The 24,394-nt window shown below is 39.1% G+C and overlaps 1 protein-coding gene across 8 annotated transcripts in view; it reads left to right on the top strand.

Moving 5' to 3' along the window:
* Positions 1 to 24,394, top strand: part of SNX25 (sorting nexin 25) — a 132,974-nt gene that overhangs the window by 83,534 nt on the left and 25,046 nt on the right. For all 8 annotated transcript variants that reach the window (XR_003520737.2, XM_027598665.1, XM_027598660.2 and 5 more), the window contains exons 7-10: positions 5,273 to 5,454; positions 18,248 to 18,379; positions 20,985 to 21,257; positions 24,122 to 24,286. Coding sequence is in view for 7 of the 8 variants with exons in the window: in XM_027598665.1 (XP_027454466.1) it covers positions 5,273 to 5,454; positions 18,248 to 18,379; positions 20,985 to 21,257; positions 24,122 to 24,286 (752 nt within the window). In the remaining variant the exon portion in view is untranslated. The remainder of the gene's footprint in view (positions 1 to 5,272; positions 5,455 to 18,247; positions 18,380 to 20,984; positions 21,258 to 24,121; positions 24,287 to 24,394) is intronic.

The raw sequence follows: 24,394 nt of genomic DNA, 5'->3' as shown, positions 1-24,394 counted from the left end.
AGATGAGGGTTTATTCTCTTTCTTCCTTCCTTTTGGAATTTGCTTCTAGTTTTTGTGCTTTTAGAAAAGTTTTTATGCTTTCTTAAGGGAAGAATTTGGTTGTTGATAAATGTGTGTCAATTTCTTCCTATATATGTGTCTTTACTAGCCTATTTTAACCCCAAATTAAAACTGTGGTCTAGATTTATTTTATAAAAGGCAATTATTTTGTTCCCAAACTTTAGGGTATTTTAAATATGCCTAAAATAGGGATGCCTGGGTGGCTCAATCTGTTAAGCGTCTGCCTTCAGCTCAGGTCATGGTCCCAGGGTCCTGGGATCAAGCCCCACGTCCGGCTCCTTGTTCAGCGGAGAGCCTGCTTCTTCCTCTGCCTGCTGCTCCCCCTGCTTGTGCTCTGTCAAATAAATAAATAAAATCTTTTAAAAAAATGTGTAAAATTTAGATTTTAAAGATGTATGTTTTAAAAATGAAAATATTTTTTCTGAAAAGTTAGCTGTTCCAAGCATGTGTTTGTTTCGGTACACACAGAAAGCATCCTAGTTTGTCCTAGACTGATTTGGAGGCAGACTTACATTTACCTTTATCTTCCCACTAAGGGGACTCTGAATTACTGTTTTTTCCCCTTGAGATTATCCTCATTATTATTATTAACATTGAGTTAATGAGTTCCTTGGTCCGGGCCTATCAGCCAAGCATAGGACAAGTTGAGAAACTATTATTAAAGTCAAATGAAAGCATCTCCTCAGCACACATACAGAAAAGTCATCCTGTAATATCTGACAGACCCTCTGGAACAAAGCCATCTGTTGACCTGAAGTCTACCTATTACCCTCTGTGCTAAGTACAGAAAAAATCTGCTTCTGAAAGATAAAATGTTTTGTGGTACTCACCGAAGTTTTTCAGTAATTTGTTCAGCTTGCCTAGGTACTGTTTTAGGCATGTGCACAAATTGACTAAGTGGGACATGAGAGAGGTAATGATCATCCTAGAGATTGGAGGTCTCTGGCAAAGTTCTCTAAAATATTACTTAGTTCTATAAAACATTACAAAGTGTTCTATAAAACAGTTTGAGGGGCACGAAGAAGCAGAACCCAGACTCCCTTCTTTAATATGGGTAGTTCCGATCTAAGCCGAGCACATTATAACTCACCTTCAGAAGGTGTGATCTACCTGCCTAGGTATATTTATATTTATCTAGTGGTCACTTAGGCCCTGAACATTGCCTGAAACAATCTCATTGTTTCTGAAGTGAGCTTCTCCTCTGCGTTCCATAGAGGATTTCCCACTTCCCCACTTTGTGCAGGCCTCTGACCAATTGCCCTTTTTACTTAACTCCCTGTAAGCAGATAACCTTACTCACTACTTCAAGGAAACGGAGACCATATGAGGGGAACCGCCCCACCTTCCAACCACCAGTCTTCAAACTTGCTTTGTATGTATCCCCTCTCTTCTGCCTTCTGTGTTACTGTGGTGGAGGAGGTGGCCTCTTTCCAAAGCTGATCCATTTACCTGTCTTCTGGATGCCTCTCTCCATCTGTCACTTCTCCTTCTATCTTAACTGATTCCTTCTCATCAGCATTAAAACCAGCTCATCTCTCTCCCATTAAAAAAAAAAAAAAAAAAGCCTTCCCTCAATCCCAATCCTGCCTCCATGTTGTGTATGCAAAGCCTGTCCATCCTCCACAAGGAAATGACTAAATATTTAGTCATTTTTGGAAATTAATATTATGTAAGTTTTTTGTTTTTACTTGAAATTGTATAATGCTAACATAAGGAAACATACCATTATAAATGTTTTTGAATCAAATCTTAAAAAGCAAATTCTTGCTAAGACCGTGTAACTCCTAAGTGACACAGCCAGAATTCAAATTTAAGTCTGATTCCAGACGCTACTGAAAACTCTCCACTGTATTTAACATGGATGTCGTCAGTGACTGGCAATGGCAGATTTGGTGGGGAGAAGGGAGAGAAACCATGTTGTTGCAGTAGAGTGAAGAATGGGAGGTGAGGATACTCTGTTTCTCTCCTTCAGAGCCCAAGTTCTAGAGAAGCACAATACCTGAGACATAGTAATAAGCACTTAGTGAAATGTTAGCTCTATGGTTGTTGACAGCTCAGGAATACTTGACACAGCTCATTCATCCATTTCAACAAATATTTAATGAGTTTCCACTGTGTTGCCAGGCACTGTTATAGGTGCTGGAGATATAATAGTGTATAAATAAGCAAAATGCCAACCTTGATGACGACCTACTTACAGGATAAATAAGTCGAATATAAGTGTGGTTATACGTGCTATGGAGAAAGTAAAGCAGAGAGGGAGAAAAGCAGTGTTGTAGGCTGGGGGTTGCAGTTAGAAATAGGGTACCTAGGGAAGGCTCCCCCGAGACCTGAGCTGAGGATCTGAGGGAGGTGAGGAAGTGAGCCCTGCAGATCCCGGGGTGGATGAAAGGGCCTCCCTGAGGGAAGGCATGAGAAAGCCCTGAGTAGGGAACCACCAGCGTGTTCAGGAAGCTCGTCACCAAAGACCACGTATTACATGAAATGTCCAGAATAGGGAAATCCATAGAGAAAGCCCCCATAAAAATGCCCAGGGCTGAGAGGGTTGGGTGACTGCTAATGGGTACCTGGCTTCTTCCGAGGGTGATGAGAATCTTCTAAAAAAGTGATTGTGGTGACGGCTGCACAGTCTGTAAATATACTAAAAGAAGTTAAATTGTACACTTTAAATAAGGTGAATCGTATAGTCTGTGAAGTGTATCTCAATAAAGCTGTTATTTAAAAAAGGCAAGAGGGGAGCCTGCGTGGCTCAGTCGGTTAAGCATCTGCCCTCGGCTCGGGTCATGACCCCAGGGTCCTGGGATCGAGCCCCGCATCGGGGTCCCTGCTCCGCGGGAAGCCTGCTTCTCCCTCTCCCATTCCCCCTGCTTGTGTTCCCTCTTTCGCTGTGTCTCTCTCTGTCAAATACATACATAAAATCTTAAAAACAAAAAAAACAAAAAAAAACAAGAGCCCGTAAGGAAACCGGTATGTTTACTGTGGAGAGTCAGGATGAGGCTGGAGTGTGTAGGGCCTCTGTCTCCCTGAAAGAGCCTCGCCTTTTGCTGAGGGTGAAATGGGGGCGTGGGGGCAGGTTCTGAGCAGGGGAATGATGTGATCGGATTGGTAGGTTAAACAGGTTAGCCTTGGCTGCCGTGCTGACAAAGACTGAAGGGGAGACGAAGGAGACAGCATGGTGACCAGCTGGGAGACTGTGCAGTAGCACACACGAGATACTGTTTTTCCTGTGTTGCTGAAATTCCTTCTTTGGCTTCTCTGTAAACCACACACTCACATTCTCCTGTCTCTCCTTCACCATCTCCTTTGCTAGCTCTGCTTCTTCTTTCTCACTATTAAATGTAGGGTTTACATAGATTCTGTACTGGGACCATTTTATCTCCTCCTGGGTTGTCTCACCTACTCCTGTGACTTGAGTTACCATCAACCGATGCTGAATACTTCTCAACTCCACACCTTGCATCTCTGCTCAGGTAGCCAAATGCCCTCAAACTCAGTTTGCCTGTTCTTTTGCTGTGTAACAAAACCACCCCAAAATGCAGTGTCTTCAACAATAGTCATTTCTTTTGTACACAAATTGGCAGTTTGAGCAGGTTTGGCAGGGATGACTCTTCTCTGCTTGACTGTGGCTGGATGCCTCACCTTCAAGATGGTGTATGTGCATGGTGCCAAGCTGGTGCTGGTTGTGAGCCGAGGTCCAGCCAGGGCTGTGGTCTGGGGGACCTCTCCATGTAGATCCCTCCAATGACTGATTAGGCCTCCTCAAAGCACAGAGGCCTCCTGGCTGGTGGACGATTTACCAGGTGGCTGGCTCAGGGCTTCAAGTGCGTGGCCTTTTACGATCTAGCTTCGGAAGTCATGGGTTCACTTCCTCTGTAATCACAAACCCACCTGTGTTCAGGAAAACGGAACACATACCCTCCTTCTCAGAGGGAGATTGTCACAGTAACATTGACAAAAAGAGCAGGTGAGATGAGAGATCTTGTGAGCACCTTTGGCAAATATCATCTGCCACATTGTCCACAGCTGAATTTAAGATCTTTCATAAACCTGTTTTTTTCTGTAATGTTCCCTGGTTCATAACTGGCCCCACCACCTCCGTGGCTGCTCATGGCAGAAACTTGGGAGCATCTTCGATACCTCTGTTTTCTTTACATTCCTCAGCCGCCTACCCTCTCCCCTCTCTGGTCAATCACAGGGTCCTGTTAGTTCTCTTTATAAATCGTTCTCAGATCCTTCCAGTCCTCTCTCCTGCCGTTGCCGTGACCCTGGTTTAGGCACCTGCCTCCTGGGTTACTGCAGGGGTCTTCAGCTGGTTTCCCTTCTTGCAGTCTTTTGCCTTCCAATTATTTATGTTTTTATCCTTCCTGTATAATCTTTAAAAATACAAACCCGTTTATGACATACTCCTGCTTAAAACCCATTAGAAGCTGCCCAGTGCTGTTGAGCTAAAGACCGAAGTTGTTCCTATGGACTAAATGGCTTTGTGTCTCTTGGCTCCTTTCTCCTCCACATTTACTTTGGATCACTATCTCCCCCTTGCATCTGCTGCACGGGTTCTTCCAGGTCCTCCTAGGCTCTCTCCTTCCTGCCTCGCGGCTTTCACTTTCACACTTGCTGCTCTCTCTGGGCGCCACATTCCACTCCTTCTTCATTTCATTTGAGTGTAATTTGCTCAGGGAAACCTGGGTCAGAAGCACTGGTCAAGCAGCTCAAGGATACCTGCACATTTTCTTTGTAGCCTCTATCTGCTCATAATTGCTACTGCTGTCTTTGGATTTCTGCCTTGGCTAGGCTTTAAGTTCCATGAGATTTTAACAATTGGTCTTGAGTCCCAAATGCCTACTAGCCAGTGCCTGACACACAGTGAGCACTCACTGCATGCTTGGGAATGACTCTGCATACATGATACGTACGTATATTTAAATACACATACACACATGCACATCGATTGTGAGTTTATGTGTACAGGTGAGGTTTTTTAAAAAAAATGTTTTATACCCGAGTAGGATTTTTCACTGGTATGTTTAGAAATTAATGGTACTTCTCTTTGAGGGTATATAGATGTGTGTGTGTGTGTTTAGCATGAATTCTCTTCTTTAGTATCCACTGTTCAAAATTTACCATGTCAGACACCAGTCTCGTTCAGAGTTGTTACGTTCCCCTTTTTCTACCTTGTCCTCTGACTGGGTCCTGTCCATCCACCCCATTCAAGGTAAAGAAACTGCTGCAATGAAAGCTGATCTCCTAAGGGCCAGGAATATGAAAAGGTACATTAACCAACTGACTGTGGCAAAGAAGCAGTGTGAGAAGAGAATCCGAATCCTGGGAGGTCCTGCCTATGACCAGCAAGACGAGGGGGCCTTGGACGAGGGAGAAGGGCCTCAAAGCCAGAAGGTAGAACTTTGTGGTTTCTTGTTTTGACCATTTCATGTTAGTTATAAACAGTCATGTAATCTCCCATCCAGTCTTTTAACTTTTTGGTATTTAACATAAGACCTATGTTCCAGAACAGAGACTCCCATGTTTGCTCACAAAGAGCTATATTACTTGGTGTCCTTGACTTCTGTGAATGGTAATAGGTAAGATATGTAGGCATGGAGGGTGTGTGTGTGTGTGCCCGTGTGTTTTTTCCTAACCCACAAACCCCGAGGCACACACTTACACTTACAATGACCCAATTGAGTTGCCCACTATCAGCTGGATAGAACTAGCCACCTATGGAATAGAAGGTATCTTGTAAGTTATTTTACTTAGCTCTCACCACAATTCAATGAAATTTGAATTTCTTGATATTTCCATTTTACAGGTGAAGAAGCACAGTGGTTTAAGTAAATTACCTAAGGCCAGGTGGAAAGAGGCAGAACTAGATAAAAACCCAGATCTAGTTGCTTCACAATCTGAGTGCTTTCTCCCTGAGCCATAATATGTCAGCAACTGTTTTTACAACAAAACTTTGGACTGTCTCATACGGGGTCCTCAGCTCATGGAGCTTAGGAAAGTGTCCTAGCCCTACCTCAGTACCTGTTCTTACTCTCAAGGACCCAAGCTTGTCTTCCAAGACCCAGGGAGTGCTAGGATTGAAGGAAACAGCAGCGGTACCCGCTGAGGAGCTTGTTTGTACCATTGGGAACAGGATTTCAAGGCAGTCTCCAAACTTCTCTTTTTTAAGATGGCACTTAGCCACAAAGAGGCTACCATTAGTATAATTTGACTTTGGCTACAGCCTCTAACCTCACTTGTTTGGACTTTTAGTCTCTTGATCTTTTCTCATTCAGTTCTTGGTTTGGCTTCAGATGCCTATGTGTGACTTTTCCCTTCCTCCTCATCCCAGAGATGAACTTTGACCTTTTTTCTTATTTGTGGCCCAGTCTCCATTAGAGTCTCTTCAGGATAGTTTATGCTTGACCTTGGACCAACTCTAACAGAAGCCATAGTTGTCTGCAACATCTTGGACAAGTGGCATGAATGCAGCCCCAAGTAGCTCTTGTTTTCTAGAAGGGTCTCTCCTTACCGCTGGAGATCTGTTTATTTTGCTCTTAGCAAATAAACCTTTCTGCAAGTTTGGCTTTGTGGTCCAAAGTGAAAAATTTTACCTTTTGGTGAATGTTGGCAAGAGAGTGGATTTGGCAGGTCGAATATTGTCCTTCTTCCCTTTTCTCCTCAGCCTCTGGACTCTCAAATAGATTTCCAGCCACATTTGTCACAGAAAAAGTTCTCTTCTTGTGTCCTTTGTATTCATTCATTCATTCATTCAGCAGACATTTATTGAGGGTCTACAGTCTCTCAGTTACAGTGCAAGGTACTAGAATACAAAAGGTATAAGATGGAGTCCCTGCTCTTAAAGAGTCCTATGTAATTATAAAATAGAAAGGAAAGTGATCCAATAGAGATGAGAGATATATACCTAGAAGATGCTTCTGATATCTTGCTATGCAGTCAAAAGATGATGTGGTTTTAGATCTTATGGTAGAAGAAAACCTTGAGAAACATAAAAGAAGATCATTTTAACACTGAATGTGAATTCAGTACATGTTATCTGGCAGTATTTACTAGAAGTAGACTTAATCTGGTTTTAGCTCCATTTTGACTTGTTTCTTCAGATATTTAGGAAAGGAGCAACCTATTGCTGTTGCAACAGTGTAACCTCAATAAAATTATTTCAGTTAGGCTTCAGGCTGAAAGCCTCAGATAATATTACAGAATTCTAATGTTTATGATGGTTTGCTAGTCGAAAGGTAAGATTTTGGTTAGTTTGGGGCCATAAATGGGTAGAGGAGTTTTGCTATAACCTAATCATGTTTGATCCAGAAAAATCACCACCCAACTTTATTTCAGAACCTAGTCTTCAAAATTAGATGAATCCCCCAATTCAAAGAAAGAGATTAAGTAAATAAAAAGAAGGAATTATATGCTGTCTATAAGAAACTAAATATTAAGGAACAGATTGTAAGTGAAAAGAGGGGAAAAGACATGCTTACATAAACACAAAGCATAAGAAATCTAAGTAGTTAATATTAACATCAGATGAAATAGACACCAGAACAAGGAATATAACCAGGGATGAAGAACATTTCATTATGATAAAGGGGTAAATTCATCAAGAAGGCATGATAATCCTAAATTTGTATGCAATCAGTGAGATCTTTAAAATGCAGGAAGCGGGGCACCTGGGTGGCTCAGTCGGTTAAGCGTCTGACTCTTGATTTCAGCTGTCATGATCTCAGGGTCGTGAGAGTGAGCCCTGAGTTGGGTTCCATGCTGGGCATGGAGCCTGCTTAAGATTCTCTCTCTCCCTCTGTCCCCCCTCCCCACTCACTGTGCTCTCTCTCTCTCTCTTTCAAAAAAAAAAAAAAAATACATGAAGCAAAAACTGACAGAACTGAAAGGAGAAAAAAAGATCCACAATTATTTATAATTGGAAATGCTAACACCTGTCTCTCAGTAATTGATAGAAGAAATAAACAAAAAATCAGGATATAGAAGATGTGAACAACAGTAATAACCAATGGGAACGAATGGACATTTCTGGAACATTCCACCTAGTACCAACAGAATACACATTCTTCTCAAGTGTACATTGAACATTCACCAAGAAAGACTATATTGCTGGGCAATAAGACAAATCCCAACAAATTTAAAAGGTTTAAAATTATACAGATGTTCTCTGACCAAATGGAATTGGAAATCAATAATAGATCTGGAAAATTCTCAAATATTTTTAAATTAAACAGTATATCTAAATAAGGCTTGAGTCAAGAAATTATAAGGGAAATTAGAAACTAGTTTGAAGGGAATGAAAATGAATGTACAACATCTTAATGTTTGTGGGCTACAGTAAAGACTACTTAGAAGGAAACACTTTTTTTTTTTTTTTTAAGATTTCTTTATTTGAGAGAGAGAGAGAGACAGAGCAAGCATGAGTGGGGGGAGAGGGGAAGGGCGGAGGGAGAGGGAGAAGCAGGCTGCCCACTGAGTGAGGAGCCTGATACCGGGGCTCCATCTCAGGAGTCCGGGATCCTAATCTGAGCTGAAGGCAGACATTTGACTGAACCACCCAGGCTTCTCAGAAGGAAACACTTTTTAATGCTTATGTTAAAAAAGAAGAAAGGTTTAAAATCAGTGATCTTCCTCCTTAAGAACCTACAAATGAAAACTAAAATAACTAGAAGGGAGGAAATAGTGTAACAACAGAAATCAATGAAATAGAGAACAGAAAAACAGAGAAAAATCAGTGAAAGTGAAAGGTAGTTCTTTGAAAAGATCTATTATACACTCTAGTTAGACTGACAAAAGGAAGAGAGAAGGCACAAATTACCATTATTAGGAATGAGAGAGGGGGCATCACTATAGATCCTCCATGCATTAGAAGGAGAACAAAGGAATATTATGAACAATTTGAAGTCAGTAAATTTCACAATTTAAATAAAACAGACCAATTCCTTTGGAAATACAGATTACTAGAACTGACTCAAAAAGAAATAGAAAATCTGAGTAGCAATTATAAATGAATTTATAATTTAAAACCTTCCCACAAAGAGAACTTCAGGCTCAGATTATTTCACTGGTGAAATCTATTAAACATTCAAGACATAGATAAGATCAATCTTTTTTTTATGTTATGTTAATCACCATACATTAAATCATTAGTTTTTGATGTAGTGTTCCATGATTCATTGTTTGCATATAACACCCAGTGCTCCATTCAATACGTGTCCTCTTTAATAGCCATCACCAGGCTAACCCATCCCCCCACCCCGCTCCCCTCTAGAACCCTCAGTTTGTTTCTCAGAGTCCATAGTTTCTCATGGTTCATCTCCCCCTCCAATTTCCCCCCCTTCATTTTTCCCCTTAACCACGTATAAGTTTTTATTTTATTTCCAGTTAACATATAGTGTTATATTCGTTTCAGGTGCACAATATAGTGATTCCATGATTCTACACATCACCCAGTGCTCAACTTTTTAACCCATTCCTGCACCTCCCTTCCCTCTGGTAGCCATCAGTTTTCTGTTTCTTGGTTTCTCTCTTTCTCTGTCTCTTTTTTTCCTTCCCATTGCTCACTTGTTTTCCACATAGGAATAAAATCATATGGTATTTGTCTTTCTCTGACTGACTCATCTTACTTAGTATTATGCTCTCTCGCACCATCCACGTCCTTGCAAATGGCAAGATTTCACTCTTTTTTATGGCTGAATAATATTCCATTATACACTCGCACATGTGTGTGTGCGTGCATGCGACACACACACACACACACACACACACACACACACACACACACACACACACTACTTCTTTACCCATTCATCAATCAGTGGCTACTTGGGCTGCTTCCATATCTTGGCTATTGTAAATAATGCTGCTATAAACATTGGGGTGCATGTATCCCTTGAATTAGTGTTCTTGTATTCTTTGGGTACATACCCAGTAGTGCAATTATTGGATTCTAAGGTAATTCTATTTTTAACTTTTTGAGCAATCTCCAAACTGTTTTCCACAGTTTGCTCTCCTACCAGCAGTGCACTAGGCTTCCTTTTTCCCCACATCCTCATGAACACCTGTTGTTTCTTGTGTTTTTGTTTTTAGCCAATTTGACAGGTGTGAGGTGATGTAGTAGTTTTGATTTGCATTTCCCTGATGATAAGTGATAAGCATCTTTTCATGTGTCTGTTGGCCATCTGGATGTCTTCTTTGGAGAAATGTCTCTTCATGTCTCTGTCCATTTTTTAATTAGATTATTTGTTTTTTGGGGTGTTGGGTGTTTTTTGGGTGACTGTTGAACCACCCTTGCAACCCAGGAAGAAATCCCATTTGATTGTGGTGGATGACTTTTTTTTTTTTTTTTATGTATTGTTGAATTCATTTAGCTAGTATTTTGAGCATTTTTCCATCTGTGCTCATCAGGGATATTGGCCTATGGCTCTCCTTTTTAGTGGTGTCTTTATCTGATTTTGGTGTCAGAATAATGCTGTCCTCATAGAATGAATTTGGAAGTTTTCCTTCCTGTTCTATTTTTTTGGAATAGTTTGAGAAGAATAGGTATTAACTCTTCTTTAAATGTTTGGTAGAATTCACCTGTGAAACCATCAGGCCCTGGACTTTTGTTTTTTGGGGAGTTTTTTGATTACTGATTCAATCTCTTTGCTGGTGTTCAAATTTTGTAATTCTTCCTGTTTCAGTTTTGGTAGTTTCTATGTTCCTAGGAATTTATCCATTTCTTCTATATTGTCCAATTTGCTGGCACATATTTTTTCATAATATTCCTTGTAATTATTTGTATTTCTGTGGTATTGGTTGTTATTTCTCCTCTCTCATTTGTGATTTTGAGTTCTTTCTCTTTTTTTCTTGTTAAATCTAGCTAGAGGTTTGTCAATTTTGTTGATTTTTTTTCAAAGAACCAGGTCCTGGTTTTATTGATCTGTTCCATTGGTTTTGTTTGTTATTTGGTTTTTATTTTGTTTTTGTTTTAGATTCTATATCATTTATTTCTGCTCTAGTCTTATTTCCTTCTTCTGGGTTTAGGTTTCAGTTGTTGTTCTTTTTCTAGGTTCTTTAGGTGTAAGGTTAGGTTGTTTATTTGAGATTTTTCTTGCTTTTTGAGGTAGGCCGGTATTGCTGTATATTTCCTCTTAGAACTGCTTTCGCTGCATCCCAGGGTTTTGAGCTGTTGTGTTTTATTTTCATTTATTTCTATATATCTTTCTTATTTCTTCTTTGACTTCCTGGTTGACTCATCCATTGTTTAGTAGCATGTTATTTAACCTCCATGTAATTTTGGTCTTTACAGATTTTTTCTTTGGTTGATTTCTAGTTTTAGCAGTAGCATTTAGCATAGCATTGTAGTCAGAAAAGATGGATGATATAACTTCGATCTTTTTTTTGAATTTATTGAGACTTGTTTTGAGGCCTAATATGTGACCTGTTCTGGAGAGTGTTCTATGTGCTCCTGAAAAGAATGTGTATTCTGCTGGTTTTGGACGAAATGTTCTGAATATATCTGTTAAATCCACCTGGTCCAATGTGTCATCATAGCCATTGTTTCCCTGTTGATTTTATGATTGGATGATCTGTCCATTGATATAAGGAGGGAGTTAAAGTCCCCTACTGTTACTGTATTATCATCAATTAGTCCTTTATGTTTGTTATTAACTGTTTTATATATTAGGTGCTTCCATTTGGGTGCATTAAATATTTACAATTGTTGTATCTTCTTGTTGGGTTGTCCCCTTTATCATTTATTATATAGTGTCCTTCTTTGTCTCTTGTTACAGTCTTTGTTTTAAAGTCTAGTTTGTCTGATATAAGTATTGCTACTCCAGATTTCTTTTGACATCTGTTTGCATGATAGATATTTCTCTGTCCCCTCACTTTCAATCTGCATATGTAATTTTTTTTTTAAAGTAGGCTCCATGCCCGGTGTGGAGCCCATTGTGGGGCTTGAACTCATGACCCTGAGATCAAGGCCTGAGCTGAAATCAAGAGTTGGATGTTCAACCTGGCTGAGCCACCCAGGCGCCCCTCAGTTTGCAGGTGTCTTTAGGTCTAAAATGAGTCTCACGTAGGCAGCATATGGATGGGTCTTGTTTTTTTATCCATTCTGTCACAGTATGTCTTTTGATTGGAGTGTGTAGTCCATTTACATTCAAAGTAATTATTGATAGATACATATTTGTTGTCATTTTATTTCTTTTGTGGTTGTTTCTGAAGATTTTCTCTGGTCTTTTCTTGTCTTTCTCTCTTTCATGGTTTCTGATTTTCCTTAATGATATATTTGGATTTCTTTCCTTATTCTTTGTGTATTTATTAGTGGTTTTAGATATATGGTTACCATTAGGTTTGTATATAACCTCTTCTGCATATAGTAGTCTATATTAAATTCATGGTCATTTAAGTTGTACCCATTCTTTATTTCTCTCCTCCCCATGTTCTAGGTATATGTTATCATGTTTTACATCCTTTTGTTAGTTCCTTGACTGGTTTTATACTGAAATACTCATTTTTACTGCTTTGGTGTTTCCTACCTATCTACTGTCATTTTTGGTCTCTCCTTTCTATTCAAAGTTTGCCTTTTAATATTTCTTGCAGAGCTAGCTTAGTGGTCGTGAACTCCTTTAGTTTTTGTTTGTCTGGGAAACTCATCTCTCCTATTCTGAATGATAGCCTTGCTGGATAGAGTATTCTTGGCTGTAGATTTTTCTGTTCAGCACTTTGAATATATCATGCCACGCCTTTCTGGCTTTGAAAGTTTCTGCTGAAAAATCCCCTGATACCCTCATGAGGTTTTACTGTCTTCTTTTGTCTTACTGCTTTTAAACTTTGTTTTTTATCACATGTTTTGCCAATTTAATTACAATATGTCTTGGTATGGATCTGCTTTTGTTGATTTTGTTGGAGGTTCTCTGTGCCTTCTCAATTTGGATATCTGTTTCCTTCTCCACATTCAGGAAGTTTTCAGGTATTATTTCTTCACATAAATTTTCTGCCCCCTTTTCTCTTTCTTCTTCTTCTGGGACTCCTGTAATACAAATGTTACTACATTTGATGGAGTCACTGAGTTCCCTATTCACTTTTTGTGTAATTCTTTTTTCTCTCTTTTGTTCACCTTGATTACTTTCCATCACTCTGTCTTCTAGGTCATTAATTTTTTCCTCTGCTTCTTCCAGCCTGCTGTTCATTCTTTCAAGCATGTTTTTCATTTTGTTTATTGAGCCCTTTATTTCTGCTTGTTATTCCTTATCTCTGTGTAAGACATAAAAGACACTCATGTCTTCCACTCTTTTCTCAAGTCAGTGAGTATCCTTATGATCATTGCTTTAAATACTCCAAAAGACATGTTACTGATATCTGTTTCACTTAACTCTCTGGCTGTGACTTTGTCCTCTTCTTTCATTTGGGATAAATTTCTTTTTTTTTTTTTTAAAGATTTTATTTATTTATTTGAGACAGAGAGAGAGAGAGAGCATGTGAGTGAGTGCCAGGGGAGGGGCAGAAGGAGAGAGCAGACTCCCTGCTGAGCAGGGAGCCTGATGTGGTGCTCGATCCCAGGACCCTGAGATCATGACCTGAGCTGAAGGTAGATGCTTAACTGACTGAGCCACCCAGGCACCCTCTTTGGGATAAATTTCTGTCTTCTCATTTTGTCTACATCTCTGCCTGTTTCTCTCTTTTAGGAAAGTCAGCTATATCTCCTGTTCTTGAGGGTAATGGCCTTCTGAAGAAGAGGTCCTATAGTGCCCTGCTATGTAATCTCCCTTGTTCCCCAAGACCTGGTGCTTCTGGGAGTGTCTCCAGTATGTGGTGTGTGTGTTCTGTTGTTTTGTCCTGGCTGCTTTATCCTTCAGGCCAGTTATCTGGAGAGGCTCTCTTTGCCTGTTGTGGGCAGTGTTTGGTCCCTGCCCTGAATGGGGTACATTTTAACCAGGTGTGCTCGGTCTGCTTGTGAAGTGAGACCTGTCACCACTGCCAACAGAACTACAAAACTGCTGAGTCGGGGCACATGGTGTGAGCAGGGGTTTGGGCTGGCCTTCTGGGGGAGGGGGCCTACCGTGCTGGGACTGAGGCAAGCATGACTGGGAGGGGCAGTTCCACTGCAGCACAGGTTTGAGGGGTGGTTTGTATAAGCAGGTTAGGTAGTGAGTGTGGGAATAGTGCTCGTTCCTGCAGGTGGCCCTGCACTTACGCTGAGGGGTCGGGGAGGGAGATGCATATGGCCAGTTCCTTTGTTCCCAATGTGGTCTCTCCATGAACACTGCCTCTCTGGGATACACTCCAAAATGAGTGAATAACCTCCCCACTATGTACCCTGGGTGCTCTTCAGATTTCTGTTTCCATTCTGTACGTCTGCAGGTTGTTTGCTGGCCTTCTGAGAGCAGCACAGCCCCCTCCAGGCTCTGTCCCAGCCCAGTCCACTTTAGAACTCCAGGTTTCAAGCCCTGCTGGTTGCCAGAAGTCACGAAATTTGGCCCCTCTTACTTTCTAAGCCAATTACTATGGGGATTTGTTTTCCCCCGCTCTCCCCTGTCGTTCATCCTTGTCTGTGGCCCTGGCTTCTTCCTCACCACAGCACCGGGATCCATTTCTCTCCCAAGCAGCATGTCCACATTTCCTACCTTCTTCAGTGTGACTTATTCTCTACCTTTAGTTATGGACTTTGTTCTGCCAGCCTTCAGGTCAGTTTCTGGGGCATTTAGGATGATTTGAAAGTTATCTAGTTTTGTTTGTGGCACAAGGTGAGCCTGTGATCCTCCTACTCCGCCCCCATCTTCCAACCCACTGTCTAAGATCAGTTTTCATATCAATTTCTATTTGATCCAAGACCCGTCCAGAATGAACACCATCAAGTGTAGCTCAGGACTCCGCACTTGAATATGAAGATTCCCTGACTTTCTGTTTCTGCTGGAGTTCTTGTAGAGCATCTTTCCTAAATTCGTCTTTCCTTCTTGAATTCCATACTATTTGTAGTTTGCTACAAACACAAATTGGGTAATTTCTTAAGGAGAGGAACTGTTTAATTATGGTTGAGAAGTTGTGCTAGAGTTGGAAAGCCTGGCTTTCAATCCTATATCTACTGGGATTGACTGTGGACAAGTTCGCTTCTTTGTACTCCATTTGTAAAATCGGGATAATTTTATGTACCTTTTGGGTGGTGACCATTAAATAATGCACATAATGGGATATGTACACCACATGGTATATGAGTACTCATTAAATATTATTACTGGCATTGATTATTATGGGAGTATGTCTAGTGATGATATAGATGTAAGAAAAATCCAATTGTAATCTCTCCTTTTAGGATAAAAACACCATTCCCAAGATCCTAATTCTACCTATTCTCATTAGTATGCTGGAGGTAGTCTCGGGAGTATATTGTGGCTCTTTGTAACTAGAGAATCCTGGTCCTGGGTCACTCTTGGTAACATGTTGGGTACATTAGGAGCATGTTTATTCCTCTAAAGCCCTGAGGTACTTCTGAGTGCTTTTCCTGGAGAAAAATTAATTAGCTGGGTAAGAGGTAGTAACCCACAAAAACCACAGAACCAAGTTTGCAAAATATGCATGATGAAACCAGATCAAGTTGGACTGGGAGAGACTGAAAAAGCGTAAATAAAAATTCCTGAAGAGGAATAGGGAATAATCTGCCTTCCTGCCTGAAATGCTACATGGCCTTTCGTACATGTAATGTCTACTAGGACAGTATTTTGTCTCCTACGTAGAGACCATTGACTGTGGTAGCATCCCTCCCAGAATTACCAGGGGTCTTAGGACAAAAAAAAAAAGGGCTGAACTAACAAATAAATTAAGAGCACAATGTTTGCTGTATGGAAGCCCTTAGTGAATGTTAATTATATCATCTATAGTTTAAAAAAATGATTTTAGTAGTGGTGTCAAGTTTGACCTACCCACCCTTCTCTTTGTACTTTTACACAAAAATCTCAGAATTACTGAAATTAGTTAATCTCAAATGAATTGAGATTGAGTTAATCTCAAATGAATACATTTGACTGTGAAGTATACGATCTACTCATCCTGTTCACCCCGACCCACACCGTTAGTGTAGGTGTTACACAGTGAGATGCTCTTCTGTCTTTCAAGAGGAGAGAAAGAAAACAAATGGAGCAGAGAATTTGGTTAATCCATCAGCCAAGGTAAGAGATATATCAGATGTTTAACTATTCTTGAGATATATTTGCTATCATTTATTTATATATATTTGTACTTTCGGAACTGAGCGTAGACTAGTCATAAGATACAATAACATTTTTATTTTTATTTTTTTAATTTATTTTTATTTTTTAAGATTTTATTTATTTATTTGAGAGAGAGAGAATGAGAGATAGAGAGCACGAGAAGGAAGAGGGTCAGAGGGAGAAGCAGACTCCCTGCTGAGCAGGGAGCCCGATGTGGGACTCGATCCCGGGACTCCAGGATCATGACCTGAGCCGAAGGCAGTCGTTTAACCAACTGAGCCACCCAGGCGCCCGATACAATAAAAATCTAAAAATGGCTAATATTTTAGAAGATGTTTTGAACTTGGTTTTGCAAATATGGCTTTGTATCTAACTTAGAATTCATTTTGATCCAAGGAAAATTTATACTGGGAAGCCTTCCTTAGATTTCGTTGAATGCTCTTTCTGCTTGGCTTCTTCCTATATGAGAAATCGGTAACTCTCTGAGTGATCTGTTATCCCTAGCCAAAGTTGATATGGGTTCCTAGAAACCTCTGTGTATCATGTACAGTTAGAGTTTGTGCTTCAAAATGCTTTACTGGTAGGGTTCACATAAGTACATGCTGTGATCTTCCAAAGTTAGTAAACTAACTAAATACTAATTGTCTGAAACATTTATGGACTCTAATTGTTAGTGATCTGTAGTAGGGGATGGCTGTCTTCTTTAATTAGTCACCAGAAGTTGTTAGAAAAATGCCTGAGCCTTTCTGTTCACAAAACCTCTTGAGGGTTCGCTGTCAGCAGAAGAGTTGAATCTGTATTGATCATGTGCCCTTGATTGTAGAAAGATCTTACTGGTAACATTTCCAAAAAAATTCCAATTGCCACAATTTAAATTTTAAGAATCTTAAAACATAAGTTTTTCTTTTATTGCATTTGAGTTATACTTACATGTCTTTTTTTTTTTTTTTTTAAGCCTAACTAAGAGCTAAGGATATGGGGCTTCAGTTCCTTCTAAATTAATTTGAGGCATTTCTCGTAACGAATTGAGTTATGAATAATTACAAAGGTGATCTGCTTTCTCCTATTGTGGCAACCTATGCTCAAGATTGTGCTGTGTCTCCAGATGTGGTTTTTCTTTTTCTGTAAGCATGCAAAATGGTAAACAAAGGAGTAATTTTGGTACATGCATACAGTGTAATATTAAGAACCAATTAAAATGCTTACAAAAGATTTTTAAAATAAATCTGAACGAGGCTGACAGATTAGCTAATAGTACTGTGTTGATGTTTATTTCCTTATTTTGATTATTATACGTTGTTTATATAAGAAAATATTCTTGTCTTTAGGAATGCGGGCTTTATCCAATGGTAAAAGGCTGATCTTGTCTACAGCTTACTATTTTTTTTTTAGTATGGTTGTGGGGTGGTGGTATGCACGTATGTGTGTGTATGTGTGTGTGCATGTGTAGCAGGGAGAGAATGTGATTTTAAAAGGTGGTAAAATTTGGGGAATCGGGGTAATAAGTAAAGTTATTTGTGAAAAAAATAAATGATACTGTAAACGAACAAGTTATAAAATCATTTTCCTCAGCTGTATAAAGATCGGATGGAAGGCAAAAATGCCAAATTATTAGATTCTAGCCTCCTGGGTTTTTTTAGACATTTCTTTTCAATTTTTCTGTTATGAGCATCTGTTACTTTTAGCAGTATATCCCACAGGGCAAGGATTTTTGTCTGTTTCATTTCCTAGAAATGTGCCTGATACAGAGTAAATGCCAAATAGATCTTTTGCTGAATGTGTGGATGATTAATTTGAAAATTGGTATTTATTGAATATGTACATTTTGAATCTTTAATAAACTTTTTCCATTTAAAATTTAGGAAGTGGAGAGAAATACCATATTATACTGACTATGACCTTAAAAAATGAGGTTCCCCTCCCCGATTTAGAGACTAATCCATTGGAAGTTAAAGTAAACTGATAATAAAAACTTTTTTCTTGAATTCCCTTAATAGATTCTTCAGTTTGAAGATATCTTGGCTAGTACTTTCTACCGAGAGCACTTTCGAATATACATGGAAAGGATGGACAAGAGAGCTCTGATTAGTTTTTGGGAGTCTGTGGAGTATTTAAAGAGTGCAAACAAGGTAGTATATATAGCATCAAAGGAATATTAATCACTAGCTGATGAAAACGTGCATGTTACACGCTGTGTCTGTGTTTCTCAATGAAGCTGTAAGATAAGTATACATTAAAAGACTCTTTAAAACCAAACGTAATAATGGAATTATGTTCTAGCCCCTAACAGTAAATGAAATTAGATTTTATTTTACAAAAAAGATGCTTTTGAATGTGTAGTCAAGGGAAAAAGTGACTTATAAATGTACCAAAATATTGAATTTATTTTCAGGCAATTATTTTTTTAACACATTATAAAAAGACATATATATATTCACATTGCTGTTATAATGAATTGATCTTGTCATCTGTACCTCCATCTCATAATCTTGTTATTTTAATGTCATCATGTGCATATTTTACACAATTGTTCTTCTTTTAGTTCATTTAAAATATGATTGAATTAATGGGGCTTTGGTGGTCCAGTTGGTTTAGTGGCTGACTCTTGGTTTTAGCTCAGGTCATGATCTCAGGGTCCTGGGATCAAGCCCCACGCTGGGCTCTGCGCTCAGTGGGGAGTCTGCTTGTGGATTCTCTCTCTCAAATAAATAAGTAAGTAAATAAATAAATCTTTTAAAAAATAAATAAAATATGATTGAATTACAAAACACAAAAGAACATTTTTCGTTATAGATGCCTCTTACAATGAAAACCCCAGCAGTAAGCATTGTGTTTTGCACTCGACAAGGTCTCAGTACATTTAAGGATTAAAGACTGTGAAATATGTATGTTTATATGTGTCTATAAATATACATATTTGTATATTTATGTATAACATATACATATATTTTGAGAGGCTTATTAAAATAAGCACAAAGGTACATTAAATTACTATTTGCACTTTATATGAGTGTTGGCAAAACTGAATACCAACTTAAAATACATCATAAATCACAAACTACCTTGTTTTTTGTTTTTGTAAAAGATTTTTATTTATTTGAGAGAGAGAGGGAGAGAGAGAGAACATGAGTGGGGAGAGGGGCAGAGGCCGAGGGAGAAGCAGACTTCCTGCTGAGCAGGGACCCTGATATGGGGCTCCATTCTGGGACTCTGGGTTTATGACCTGAGCTGAAGGCAGATGCTTAACGGACTGAGCCACCCAGGTGCCCCACAAATTACATTGGTTAAGGAATTAAATTCACTCTCATAGTATTTTTAAATCTTCTTAGAAGATTTTGCTTTTCATTGCTTTTTATTGTTAATTTGTAAGCCACAAATTACCTCATTTTATCAAATACTGTTTTTGCCTACTTTATTATATATTCTGTTTACTAGACTTGATTCCAAATGACTTTTGGCTGCGCTCAAAGGAATGTTGCAAACAGCAATCTAAAGAACTTTTCTAAACTACTGAAAACAGTTTGAAAGATTTCAGTGGAATAGGAGCATATAGCTTTGTCAAATGCAACACTAGCTATTTTGACCTGGCAACACTGATTTGGATGTAAAAGTCCTGGAATGTTTGTTGAATTCACAGTCTTCATTTGTTAAGTTGTTTGTCTTCATTTTTTATTTTTTATTTTTTATTTATTTATTTATTTTTTTAAAGATTTTATTTATTTAATTGACAGAGAGAGAGACAGAGAGAGAGGGAACACAAGCAGGGGGAGTGGGAGAGGGAGAAGCAGGCTTCCTGCCGAGCAGGGAGCCCGATGCGGGGCTCGATCCCAGGACCCTGGGATCATGACCTGAGCCGAAGGCTGTCGCTTAACCAACTGAGCCACCCAGGCGCCCCCTGTCTTCATTTTTAAAAAAAAGATTTTATTTATTTTTTTTAGAGAGAGAGTGTGAGCAGGGGGAGGAGCAGAGGGGGAGGGAGAGGGAGATAATCTCCAGCAGACTCTGTACTGAGCGGCAGAGCCCTAAGACCCAGAGATCATGATCTGAGCTGAAACCAAGAGTTGACGCTCAGCCACCCAGGCGCCCCTGTCTTCATTTTTCACTCCTGTTGAAGACTTTGTATAACATTCCTGGAGTTAATGAAATGTGTCTAGAGGAAATATAAATATTATGTTAACCAGAAGAGATACTTGAATTTGCGAAGTAGGCTGGCTATGACCTAAGTGTAACGTTTAAGACTAAGCCATCTAATATAAGCTTGATTATAATGCAATAAATCATCATTCTGAAAGAACATTTTTCTTGTTTTCTTAAATTATACAATACTGACTTTTTTTTTTGAGTGAGAAATGGCACTTCCAATGATTTATATTAGATTTTAAAAAGCCAAATTGAATTTAGCTGATATTTGAGCTGTGGAATTCAGATTTACAAGAAGGAGTCCATTGCAAGAAGAGAACTGTTGTCATTTTTCTCCTTCCAGCATTTCAAAGAAATTACATTTGTTAACTATTCAACTGAAGTGTTCATTTGAAGGAGCCAGTTGTCTTTTGAGGGTCTGACTCTTACCCCTTGGTTCTGAATGTGCACACGAAAGCCAGAGACCCCCACTGGTACCAGTGTGCGTTCCACGTCTTCCTTCCAGCTTTGAAATGTAGAGAATTCTGAAGATAATCCTTTTTGTCAGAGATGAAATTTCTTACCTTTCTTGTTCTTCATCCTTCTGTTTTTCAGAATGAAATCCCTCAATTAGTTGGCGAAATTTACCAGAATTTCTTTGTGGAAAGCAAAGAAATACCTGTGGAAAAATCACTTTATAAAGAAATCCAGCAGTGTCTTGTAGGAAATAAAGGTATTGAAGTGTTCTGCAAAATCCAGGGAGATGTTTATGAGACCCTAAAGGATAGGTATTACCCGTCATTTATTGTCAGTGACCTATATGAGAAACTGATGGTAAAAGAGGACGAGAAACATGCCTCACAGTTGATTTCCAGCAAGGATGAACTGGTGAGTCACCTTTCACTTTCTCCTCCCTTCTCAGTGGTTAAGCTTCGAATATGATTGGGTGGGCTCATACTGTATAAGCCGAATTTGGTGCGCCCCTTCACCTTTTAATGTACAGGACTGTAAGTGGAGCTCACACACGCCTCCCCTTGTTCTTATAAACAGCTGACTACCACCACCTGCTGTTGAGTCAGAGACCTCACTGCCCCCTCCCTACCTGAGACATACCCCGAAAACGTGAAGGCAGAAAGCCTGTGGGTGGGACATTTGTGGCTTAGGCCAGGTAAGAGAATCCACAGAACTTAGTGCGGCCTGGGAATAGTCAAAGGATGGGGAAATGAGGAGAGAAAGAGAATGTGGGAGGAGTTACAGGAAATATTTTGGAGTTTAAAAAATCAGATGTAAGTAAGATGTTCCAAAGAAAACCTTGCTCAGCCACACCTGAAGTCTGATTTTCTTAAGTGTACTGTCATTTAATGGGAGAACCCCAGTTGCCACCTGTCATTTACTATCAATGATTTACGTGAGTTTTAAGATTTATGAAGATGCAAAGAAAAACAAAATGTTTTAAGTCACCCTACATGGAAAGATGATAATTTATCTTGGGTTTTTTTCTGCCCAGTGATATCTCAAGCCCTGAGGAATCAAGTGCTTGCTCTTGATGGTATTTGAAGTCAGTATCTGAACTGTTGTTAAATTCATTCCTTCAGAGTTTTTTTTTTTTTAAAGATTTTATTTATTTATTTGAGAGAGAGAGAATGAGAGATAGAGAGCACGAGAGGGAAGAGGGTCAGAGGGAGAAGCAGACTCGCCACCGAGCAGGGAGCTTGATGTGGGACTCGATCCCGGGACTCCAGGATCATGACCTGAGCCGAAGGCAGTCGCTTAACCAACTGAGACACCCAGGCACCCATTCCTTCAGAGTTTTTAAAAGATTTGTTACTTAGTTCTTTATATTTTCAGTGTATAATACCACCGAACTGATCAAAAAATCATTACTCATTACTCATGAGTAAAACCTATCTTATTTTTTAAGATAGGTCAGTTTGTTTAATTTTTTAATTACTTATCTATTTATTTATCTATTTATTTACTTAGTTATTGGTCAGTTTGTTTTAACTGTGTTATCTCTCCCTCAAAAGTTAAAATGGTTAATTTGCAAATGCCTTAAAAGAGGTTATTCAAATTGATTAAAAATGTCAATACCCAACAGATAAATTGAATAAGGTCTTGAACTGACAGTTGATCTGTAAGGTAAACAAACATGAAAAATTGTCCAACTTCACCTGGGACTCGAGAGTAATATGTATCACTGAACTTTTGAAAGCTCTTACTCTTTTGTAACAATAATCCTGCTTCTAGAAATTTATCTTAAGACAATAACTAAAGGGTAGAGAAGTTTATGTATCATGGAGTTTGTTTTAGTACATTTGGGATAGCAAACCAGCAGAATCAACCCAGAGCACGAGCAGCAGTAGGAGTATGTCTCAGTGTACTATCAATTGCTAGGATACTATACAGCCATAAAAATTAAAAGTTTGAAGTCTGTAATTAATACCCTCAAAATAAGCAGCATTGTAAATTATATGGAAAAGACAGAATACATGTATGTCTGTGTATACAAGGTGTAGAATTATGTCATGTGTACACTCATGGACAAGGATTTGAAAGACCCGACAAAAATAAAAACAGCTTTTTTTTCTAGGATTATTAATACTTTATTTTTGTTTGAAAAAATGACTGTTACAATTACTAAAAATTGGAAGAAAAAATTCTGTTAGAACATTAAGGAGTGTAAACAAAGCAGAAGACTGTTCTCAGCCGTTCTTTCCAGTGCCCCGCACAAATCTGTTTTATATGCCATCTGTTGGTAATCTATCCAGATTTTTCAAAGTTACACAGTTCTTTATGAATCTTAAGTCACTTTGAAATGCTAACCATTTTACTTGTAAAATGACCTACCTGTTGATTTGTAAAATACATCTTCAAGAGAAGGGCTGAACAAAGGGTATACCAAAAATACTTTCACTAATAGGAATTTGGAAATTTTATTTTAAAGGGACACGCATGAGTTTTCTGTAATATTCTTTGGAGCCTGAAAGGAAGCCAAATGTGTCTCAGTGTCTTTGTCCAACATTAGGCAGAGATCATTCGGGTTGAGCTGGGTGCAGAACTCAGTTGCCTTCCCTTGTTCCAAGCAGATTCCCTTGGGTGTACCATTTGGAAGATAATGGTATGGAATCCACCCCACGACCTCATCTCCACCCATTTTTTTGGGCTATTAAAATATTAAATGTCTTTTCTCACTGCAATCCTGAACACCAGTTACTTTGGTTCCAAATAATTTTGACTTGTTACTTTGCTGAGGCAAAGTAGCCTGCTCCTGGGTTGTTACCACAGAGTCTTTCCTTAGTGGAATCTAGTCCCTGGGCACAGTGTAATGATAGAGAGCCTATACACTAGGTAATAATGGCTGACCAGTCCAGCATCAGAAGATAGTGTGGTTCTCCCATCCAAGTACTAACCAGGCCCGACCCAATACCGGCCACCCCTGTCTTAATCAGTGGTGGAAGAACGGTCTCAGAACTGTTTGTGTCAATTGGCCATTTAAGTTTAAGAGTAAAAGACTGGTTAATGATAACAATGCATCGTAAAACCTTCAGAAGGAAAGGAGAATGTTTTGTGGACCATTTGTTTTTGTGTGTGTGTGACAGTTTTAAGTTATTAGTTTTTTAAATCAGTACTTTTTAATGGAAACAACTTGACCAAAAATCTGTCACAGAATTTTGAGACCCATTAAAACAAAAGTTTAATGAGAAAAAAAAAAAGGAAGAAGATAGTGTGGTTCATGTGACTTTCTCCCCCAGGGCCCGGGAGTCGAGGCTGGTGAGGAAGCTGTAGATGAAGGCACCAGCCGGATTAATGAACAAGCCAGCTTTGCTGTAAACAAACTACGAGAACTAAATGAGAAACTTGAATATAAAAGGCAAGCTCTAAGTTCTATTCAAAATGCACCAAAACCTGACAAGAAGGTAACTCTTTTGCTTTTAAGGTTATCTTTGAAAGTTTCCATTTTTCCAATTTGATAAATAGTTTTCAGTTTATGTTGCAAAGCATCACAGTTTCCTTAAAAAGAATTT

This window comes from Zalophus californianus, chromosome 2 (genome assembly GCF_009762305.2).
Source record: "Zalophus californianus isolate mZalCal1 chromosome 2, mZalCal1.pri.v2, whole genome shotgun sequence".
Taxonomy (NCBI): Eukaryota; Metazoa; Chordata; class Mammalia; order Carnivora; family Otariidae; genus Zalophus; species Zalophus californianus.
This window is presented reverse-complemented; position numbering and strand designations above follow the sequence as displayed.